Source organism: Sinocyclocheilus rhinocerous, unplaced genomic scaffold (assembly GCF_001515625.1).
Source record: "Sinocyclocheilus rhinocerous isolate Xijiao unplaced genomic scaffold, SAMN03320098_v1.1 scaffold1131, whole genome shotgun sequence".
NCBI lineage: Eukaryota > Metazoa > Chordata > Actinopteri > Cypriniformes > Cyprinidae > Sinocyclocheilus > Sinocyclocheilus rhinocerous.
The window spans coordinates 112,076-122,549 of record NW_015638568.1 but is presented as its reverse complement, the minus strand read 5'-3'; the positions used below and the strand labels follow the sequence as shown (position 1 = coordinate 122,549).

Genomic DNA, 10,474 nt, shown 5'->3' with positions numbered 1-10,474 from the left:
TGTGACCCTCTTGTTTGCTATAAGTAGCCATCATGTTGCCATTGTCTCTCGTCGTGTATTGAAGTTGTAACCCGCTGTCGGTGAGTCTAGTTAGTTTACGCCACGTCAAGTCTGCTCATGCCTCGTCAAGTCAAGTCTGTGTCTCTTGTTTGGATTATGTTTGGATCACCTGTAAATAAACTGCACTTGGGTTCTCACTACGCTCGCCTTCAGTGGACTGATTCGTTACAGACTCTTAGGGAAATATGATGTTTTGTAATTTGGATAATTTTCAAATTGTTTGTCATAAATAAACATCTCAGAAAAATGTTATGGGGTTTCAAATCGGAATATGGCTTTTTGTTACGAAACAGGGCATAATTTTCATACATGTCTTCTGTAGAGGACACCAGGACAAACATCATGTTAATCAGGCATTTTGGGGAAACACAAGAAGTCAATAGGGAAAGAAATTATAGATTCCTATGAATCTATATATTCCTATGAAATGAGATAGTCTTATGAAAATTTTGCCAAGTTATTACTCCCATTATTATACTTATTTTTTCATTATGGTTTGCCCCAAGAACACATTAATATGCAAATTAGATGCAATGTATAGATACATTGTATGGAATGGGAATACCAATTTATGGCATTTTACACACATATACCATAAAGCACAGTAGTATATCAAATCATTACGTTATAACTTTCATAACATAGTTGAGAATCGTCTTTGTACAAAGTTTGGCTAAAAATAGCCTGAAACCTAAAAACTGATTGGTGGATAAATATTTTTTTAAAAACATTATTTTTGCCTATACATGCCTTTTCATGTCTATTTTTTTTTATAACTTAGTCCTGGCATCTTCTACAAAGGACATTGGTTAAAATATGAATAAAATATTTTTTTTTTTAAATGTTTTTTTTCTCTATTTGTTTCTTATGCTCCAACCAATGTAATGACATAAAAAACAACAAAATTCACAAAATTTGTGATTTCTGGTTCTCAGGAGAATATTAACTTGTTCACGATTTAAGTTCCATTGTCTTACGATTTAATATGTGTCATCATCATACAGTCTACTGTCTACATGTCGTACCCAGATAAGATGGCATAAGATGACACACAACATATTTGACTAGACTGTCATTGGACAGTGTAAAACACTAAGAAAATTAAATAGCAAGGCATATGAAACAAGTCAAAAGATCTTTTTTTTTGTCCTGATTTGAATGGAACACCAAATTTTGTTGGTCTTGCTCCTCTCAGGTACAACACTGAAGACATCTATCATGTAATAAGAGAGTAATAAGTATAATAAGTATTGCTTTTTATTTCTCCTCTTTCCTATTACTTGTTTCGCTTCTGTTTCAGTTTTTATAACCATTTCTTACTATGTGTAAGTAAGTTGTTGTTTTTTAGCATGTGTGTTTGGCAGTGTTATTTTTTAGGATTACTGATAAACTACTGTCATTTGATTTGTATTATTTGTATTTGTTATTTATAAAAAGTGTATATTTTTTTTAATGTGATTGTTGGTACATTTTACCAGTTTTTACCATACTTTCAAAACAAAAATTAAAATAGGAAAAATATGCAATATGAAAATAATTGAAGACAAAATGTGTTTTACTAAGAAAAAACAAGATTTGGTTTTTAAAAAGCCTTTTTCCAAAAGGTACATCTGGAAAAAGGGGGGGTCGTCTTATAATCAGGGTCGTCTTATATTCGGGCCAATACGGTAATATAAAACAAACTGGGACTATTGCTGTCTGCTACATCCTATAAAATATCCACGCAAAAAAAGTACACATGGACCCTGCATGGTATATCATAACAGGACAAGCTTCTACCTTGTACATCTGCAAATGCTTTGCCCTTTCAGTCTGTTTTAAGTGGTGGTAAATATGGAAATGTCTCACAGCGTACAGCTTAAATGCATACAAAATATTAAACCATCTTTATCTATACCATCTGTCAGGAGCCTTCAGCTGATATGCCTGCAGTGTCCTGACATCTGTAAAACTGATATAAAACAGTGCTAGAATGTGTGAAATAAACAAAGACTCAAGAATATGTGTTAGCCCCTCACTTTTAGAACACACGATTATCAGCCTTGATACTTTGTACTAGTTGCAGTGCATTTATTGCAACTTTTTTTCTCTCATATTTATAATGTAATTATGATTCATTATGTAATTATGAAGTACTTTTTTTTTTTTTTTTACATATCTTACAATTGTGACAAAGTCATTTGCCCAGTCTTTTGTCCTTGCAGGACTATAATCCATCCTTTGTATGTGGAAATCATTACTACGGTAGCCTAGATGTTAAAGCACTAATAAAGTACAACAACAAAAAACGTTTAAAAAAAGAAAGAAAGAAAAGAAAATACAACACCAAAACGTGCGAGATTGGCAATCTGGTGTTTGTTCCTTTGCAGGTTTACTAAGCATCCTCTAAATCCATGTTGACATATATTGGCACTAACCTTAACATGGAACATTTAGAAGAACTGAAGCCCAGAGTTTTTCGGTGCAAGTTCTCTAAGCATCCTCAAAAGTAAAGAGGCTGGGCAAACGAAAACCCGCGACAGGACCAATCTGGAAGAAGAGTCGCTAGATGTGCATGTTGCGCTGCCCAATGGCGAGGAATGGAGGTTGTTTTGAATCGGCGAGACTGCCTTAGCCAATCAGGCCGGTCTCGTGTTGAGCTAGCGCGAGGCTGAGCGCATGGGGTTTAAAGCGGAGAGAGAAGGGAAGACAGTGGCGAGATTTCAATCAACTCAACAACACAGGTACGGAAAACGGTCTAATATTTAGCACAACACATTTCATTCATTTTTTAGCTAAAATATTTCATTTTATACACATTTTTAAGTAAATGTGAAACTAACATTTATTCCCCTAAAACAGAATAAATATTTTTTTTTCATAAATTCGTTCATATGTGAAGGTCAAGAAAGAGTTTTGTATATTTGTAGTTTGTTTGCCAATCTTTGCGTTTTGTCTTTCTGAGAAATTACCTATTTCTAATAAATCACAGAAATGTGAATAAAACTAAATGTTATTCTTTTACAGAGTAATTTTCAGATTTGCTGTTATCAGCACTAATAATGTTTCCTTTCCTTTAACTGATCGATTAAAAGTTATTAAACTGATTTTTCCCCCGGACTGTATTGTCGCGCATCGCTGCTGAATATGGCTCGCTGTGCTGTCTATGAACCACCCTGCCTTCTTCTATACAGACCGATTTCGATGACATCTTCACGTAATAGAATATTTTGTCCCCGATGCCATTCGCTTATGCAATTATTCATTGCTCTCTATATTATTATGTGAAATATGAATCTGTATACGCGCTGAAAACATGTTATCGCATTTTTCCTTTTCCAACTTAAACAAGCGCGCTTGCCGTGTATTAAAATGGCTGGCGATTAAGACCATTGACGAGCAGCTATTCCTTCACGCAGCAAGGACGGGATAATTTTATACGGAAAACATGCATTTTAGATGCAAAACTGCCCGTTCCTTTCGTTTTCGCCCTGGAATGTATATCTCGAACTCTGTGGATTAAAATAAAGACAGTGCAGAGCGATTTAACATCTTTTCCAGCTTGACAGTTGCGCTGGATATACTCGCATAGGCAATGGCTGGCTGTAGTCTTTGTTAAGGCAGCACTGCGCCAAGCGACAACTAGGGCTCAACTTAGAAAAACAGTTAAGCACGCCAAATTATGATCTGGCAGCCTTTTACAGTAATTTTAAACTAAAAGTACAACACTTGTTTTAGTTGATAAATATGTTTTTCTTTTAATTAAAGCCCTTGGATCACTAGAATCGTCATTTAAACCCGAGGGGGTGTGTGTTGCTTTGTTGCACGGTCAACCCATCTGTTTGCTCGCTCTGCAAAGAAGCCATTTTAATGAATGAAGAACAGCAGCGCAAGGCAGAGCTTATACCAGTTACTATATATAACAGTCTCTATATGCTTGTAAACGGGCAGAACGCTGGAACGCACACTTTTAAACCAAGAACAGTAATTGAACTCAAAATAAAATATTAATAAGGTGAAAAAGATTTACAAAAATAAAGATCAGTTTCTGTCATGAGAATGCATTCATGTGAAGGATGTGGAATAATTCTAGATGATGGCCTTTCTTTTTTTAGTAGCCGCTTTTATGGGCTACCACCACCATCTTTACATGAGCACCCAAGTATAACCTATAAGACTGTGTATGAAGGTAATTCATGTCTGTGCAATAGAGTAGTCCAAAGTTTTACTAATAATAACAAACAATGAAAGGTGTACTGTTAATTGCTATAGCATAGTAGCCACAAAGAATATGGCGGTGGCACATTGTATTTCTCAAAAAAAAAAAAAAAACCCCGCTGTGAACATCAATCAGTCTCATTAATAATCAGTTCACATCCCCCATGCAAGAAGGACGGGTCTGGAATTCCCTTTGTGTATCATCTTAGTCTGATAAGCCCTGCACCCCGCTGATGTACGAGTTTGAAAAACTCAGTTTGTTTTTTAAACAATTTTTAATAGCCACACCTTACCAAATATGTAATATTATTATTTTCTGTTGTTTTATGCTCTTTATTTCCTATCATTTTAGATAAAAATACAGCACACGAGAAGACTTTATTGGATATAGGCCCCTCTCATCTCACAAAAATGGCAAAAGGAGACCCCAGGAAGCCCAAGGGCAAGATGTCTTCTTATGCCTACTTCGTTCAGACATGCAGAGAGGAGCACAAGAAGAAAAGCCCCGAGATTCCAGTCAGCTTTTCAGAATTCTCCAAAAGATGCTCTGCAAGATGGAAGGTTAGATTTTAAATGAAATGTTCTAATATTATTATTTGACTCAAATTATTTAAATAAAGCAATGCAGAAGCACTTTCATATTCTCAATGGAAATTTCTCTTGATTTGTTGCGTAGGCAATGTCCGATAAAGAGAAATCCAGGTTTGATGACATGGCCAAACAGGATAAGGTGCGTTATGATCAAGAGATGATGCACTACATGCCTGGTGGCAAGAGAGGCAAAAAGAAGGATCCCAACGCACCCAAGAGACCATCGTGAGTAGACCTGACACCCATTGAACTACATGCAGTTTTTATGAAGGCTATTTTGTTAATGCTGTATAGCAGACAGGTTTTCAAATGCTATCTCATCTTATATTTAATTATTTATTATGTACAGGTTTTAACTGATAGATATTTTTATGATTTTATTACTATTTTGTAATATTATATATATATATAATATATATATATATATAAATTTATCTTGCCACCTTTTATGATCAACAGCTCTGGATTTTTCCTGTTCTGCTCGGAACATCGTCCACAAATCAAGGCTCAGTATCCCAGCTTGGGCATCGGAGACGTGGCCAAAAAACTAGGCGAGATGTGGAACGGCCTCACAGATGCCACCAAACAGCCCTATCTGATGAAGGCCAACAAGCTGAAGGACAAGTACCAAAAGGCATGTCTCGGTCTAGATGCTTCAGTAGTCCACCATGTAACATATCACAGTTCTAGTATTTTACAATACAACAATATTTCCTTTTTGTGCAGGATGTTGCAGACTACAAGACGAAGGGCAAGGCTGGGGGGGTGTCCATGAGCATGGGAATGATGGGGAATGGTATGGCTCCAAAACCCATGATGAAGAGCAATATGGATGATGAAGAGGATGATGATGAGGAAGACGAAGAGGATGATGATGAATATGATGATGATGAATAGACTGTCATTTTTGTGTGTTTGATCAGTTTTGATTATAATAACTTTTTCTCCCCCATTGAAGTCCAGTAGATACGGAATACACAGGTGGTCTTTCATAGCCCCGTTGTTGTTTTAATAGAGGTGGAATGTGTAGTGTGCTGTTGGTGAGAGACTTGCTAACACAGTTTCTTACTTCCAGCTTTGTGTGCGTGCAAGTGCATGTGCACATGTGAAGATCTCACTTCATCATGGTAGCCCAGTGTCTTCCTAGCCCATCTTTGTAACCTTTTACCAATTGTATAACAAACTGCCTTTAAACAAGTAATACCCTTCCTGTATATGTAAATCCCTGACCTATACATATTTTTTGTTTGTTTGTTTAAGAGGTTCCTGAGTGTGTAGCTCTGTATATGGTTGACATTGAGTAGATATTGTTTATGATCGTAGTATGTTGCATGTGGAAAGGTGCCATAGTTTGGAACTGTGCGCCGACATCGGACATTTCATGCTGAAACCATCATTAGTTTCCTCTTCCTTGTCCAGTTTAGGAAAAAAAAAATGAGTGCAAAAGAGCAGTTGGCACCAGCACGTTAGTTAGTCCTGTTGCAGGGGTGTGCACTATATGTTGTTTATTATACTACATGATATATTAGCACATCCACGATCAATGTAGGAAAGATATTTGTATTATCTTTCCTATATATATTAACTGTTGTGTGATCTAGGAATGCACTATAGAAATACTGATTTGTGTAAAATGCTAATGTCAGGTCAAAATGTTACAGTATGGAGCAGAAACGAACTATTAGAACTCTTGAAATATGGCATAAAAAATACAAAGTTACCATTGTGAAAAAATGAGCCCTGATAATACCTAAACAATGTAAAATGTCAGTACTGGCCAGTATTGATATATTGTGCATCCCTAGTTTAATACTTATTTTTTTGTTGAATATAAAGTAAGAAACAATGCTGATGATAAGTCTGTACTTATCTGTATCTATGATTTTCATTTTATATGTTCGAGGTTTGCAATTAAATTGAAACATTTTTATTTGTGTTTTGTATGTCTGTATATAGACCAAGAATATATGAGAGAGAAACCAACATGAATGGACCTTGGTGAATGTGTTTAACTAAACAATAGCATATTGTATGCTCAATATTTCTTGAAAAACTTACAAAAATAAGTGTAGGAATGATTTTGGCCACCTTCAGCCATAGATCCTTGACTAAAGTCTTTAAGGTTTGAAAGTTATGATAGTGATGGCCCTTGCACCTACACTCTAAAAAAATGCTGGGTTAAAACAACCCAATTTGGGTTATTTTGGCAACCCAACGCTGGGTCAAATATGGAAACCCACAGCGTTGGGTTAAATCTTTGACCCAACATGCTGGGTTGTTTTATTTAACTCAACTATTGATTAAAATTACTACATTGCCGGTTAAAAACAAACCTGAAATAGGTTTAATAATAATAATAATAATAATAATAACAAAAATCACAGAGAATTACTAGAGGCAACAGTAATAATCAAAAGGTAAAAATGTATTAATAAAAAAAAACATCCAAATGTAAGACAAAAGAAAGCATATATAATTCATATAGCAAAAAGCATGATATATTTTAGTTCACTCTCCATTTCTTTTAATACATTGTGTTTCCTTCTTGATAATCAGTGAATGTTTTCACTCTTTGTAATGGGATGTTCAATAAAGACATACAAGATTATAATTATAAGTCGTTATCTTAAAGGCAGAGTTCATCCAAAAATTAAAATATTTTTGTTAAAATTACTCACCCTCATGTTGTTTCAATCCAGTAAGACCTTTGTTTATCTTCGGAAAACAAATGAAAATATTTGTAATGAAATCTGAGAGGTTTCTGTCCCACCATTGACAGCCTACTCAACTACCATTTTCAAGTGACAGAAATTTTTTTCACTTCCACATCAATCTCCAATGCGCATTCATGAGAGAACAACGACAGAGCAGACATTCTCACGATACAACCCATCCCGGAAGTGCTGCACTGTTTAAAAGCAGAGGAAGAGGAACCCTGTATTCAAGCTTCACTAATTAAATTCTAAATTGATGGTGCGTTAGGTCTTGTTTTTTGTTTTTTAAATGGAGCCAAAGTGAGCATTTTCTGGATGCCTTGAAAGTGGTAGTTGAGTAGGCTGTCAATGAAGGGACAGAAACTTCTCAGATTTCATCACATATGCATTTTCTGGATGCCTTGAAAGTGGTAGTTGAGTAGGCTGTCAATGAAGGGACAGAAACTTCTCAGATTTCATTACATATATCTTCATTTGTGTTCCTTAGATGAACAAAGGTCTTACAGGTTTGGGTAGGAACTATCCTTTTGTGTTTGTATATATTTAATAGGAAATATATAAATCACATTACCAATTAATGCAGAAAACCAATTAATTCCAAAGGGTTCAAATACTTTCTCTTGCCACTGTATAGTTTTTGGAGTTCTTTTCTGATTCTGAGCCATGACAAATAAAGAATTTAACACCGAGATGACAGTGACTTGATAAACACCTGATATGTTTAGCCATTTTAAGTTGCTCCTAGTATGGTTTGCATAGTGATGTGTGCAATACAACATTACTTACATGCTTGAATTCAATTAAAGACTTGATATTTTCTTCCAAGCTTTGTTTGAACATTTTCATCCCATTTTTGTAGACAGGGGTGGGCAGTATCACAGGAAGCAGCCTGAGTGCAACGTCACTTTGGACTTCTGTGCAGATTAATATTTTGTATCAATTAATTATTTTGTCGTCATTATTCTAAGGAATAACTATCAGTTCTTGCATTCACAACTGTACCTGGAGACAAATTGTCTACATTGTGAAGAAGCTCCTGAGCCTTTTTCTCCTGGCTGGCAAAGCAAAGGATTTTGTCTTTGAAACTCAATTTCCAAGTTTGGAAAAGTCTCTCTGCATGGTCGGGGAATAATATAGAGAAGTCTTGTGAAATCTGAAAATGAGAAATCAACAGTGCATTAACTTATTTTAAAAAGGCAATGCTCTATCTTCAGCCTTTATTGAAAGTGTTTAACCCATTTCATAAGTTTTACAAGTTCTTTTTTAAGACTATTAAGTTCCAGAGCAGTACAGGCAAACTAATTTTGGCCTCTACATGGTGCTGAAGCAGATGTCTCTTAAATGATCTGCTGTAATTAAATGTCCTGTGACACCCGGCTTGGCCACACTCAAAATAACTTGATGAACTATATACATTATGCATTCTCCTTAGATGAGAAAACAAAAAACGAGCATTGGCCCCAAGTCTTTTTGCACTTAAAGCAGATATATCCCATCTTAAATGTGCATTTCTTCACTCACAACAAGCAGCTCTCTCAGGTGCTTTTTAAATTTCAGTCGTAGGCCTATCTTTGGTATCATTGCTTCAAGTGATTTTTCATCAAGCAGCAGGAGGGTTTCTTCATCAATTTGTTCATCTGTACAGAGAAAGAGAAGAAAAAAGGCAAGAAGAGAAGAATGTAAGAAAACTGGCTTACCCAGAGCACAATAGGTTATAATGAACATATAGAGAGGTGCATTTTCATTTTACCTAAATAAAGTTTACCTTTAAAGCTTGGTATCAGGACATCCAAGTTCCATTCTTTCAGCTTCTCCTGTACAAAATTATCCATTATTATTCTGGTGGGATACACCAATAAGAATTTTTTCATTTGCTCACTTATTTGAACTCTTCTCATTAAAACATGTTTGTTTTGATCATGTTTTCAATTATCAAAACACATGCATTAAGACATACTGGCTAGTTTATTGCTGCATAATCAAATCTCTTTCACTAAACAGGGACATTTAATATTCAAGAGGCAAACATTATTATTATTATTGTCTGACAAACTATATTTTGAACAGATTTCATTTGTTTCGGCATATATTTAATTACTTTACACAGAGAAAAACGGATTATTCAACAGACATATACATTGCCTTTATTTAATTAATTAATAAAACATAACTGCTATATTAAAATTTTTCGTGCAGAACTATATGACTGGTTTTAAATTTGCACGTAAGTGCACCTTCTAAGATTGCAGATATGTCACACTTATTTAAAAAACTTAAAAGGCAATGCTCTATCTTCAGCCTTTATTGAAAGTGTTTAACCCATTTCATAGGTTTTACAAGTTCTTTTTAAGACTATTAAGTTCCAGAGCAGTACAGGCAAACTAATTTTGACCTCTACATGGTGCTGAAGCAGATGTCTCTTAAATGATCTGCTGCAATTAAATGTCCTGTGACACCCGGCTTGGCCACACTCAAAATAACTTGATGAACTATATACATTATGCATTCTCCTTAGATGAGAAAACAAAAAACGAACATTGGCCCCAAGTCTTTTTGCACTTAAAGCAGATATATCCCATCTTAAATGTGCATTTCTTCACTCACAACAAGCAGCTCTCTCAGGTGCTTTTTAAATTTCAGTCGTAGGCCTATCTTTGGTATCATTGCTTCAAGTGATTTTTCATCAAGCAGCAGGAGGGTTTCTTCATCAATTTGTTCATCTGTAAAGAGAAAGAGAAGAAAAAAGGCAAGAAGAGAAGAATGTAAGAAAACTGGCTTACCCAGAGCACAATAGGTTATAATGAACATATAGAGAGGTGCATTTTCATTTTACCTAAATAAAGTTTACCTTTAAAGCTTGGTATCAGGACATCCAAGTTCCATTCTTTCAGCTTCTCCTGTACAAAATTATC

General features: G+C 35.2%; 1 protein-coding gene across 1 annotated transcript; it reads left to right on the top strand.

Moving 5' to 3' along the window:
* The first annotated feature begins 2,688 nt into the window (after positions 1-2,688).
* On the top strand, positions 2,689-6,230 carry LOC107749799 (high mobility group protein B3-like). The gene is made up of 5 exons (XM_016564977.1): positions 2,689-2,783; positions 4,610-4,818; positions 4,934-5,073; positions 5,308-5,482; positions 5,575-6,230. Exons 2-5 carry the CDS (start codon positions 4,669-4,671, stop codon positions 5,743-5,745), a joined length of 636 nt encoding a protein of 211 aa, XP_016420463.1. The 5' UTR covers positions 2,689-2,783; positions 4,610-4,668; the 3' UTR covers positions 5,746-6,230.
* Positions 6,231-10,474: the final 4,244 nt, after the last annotated feature.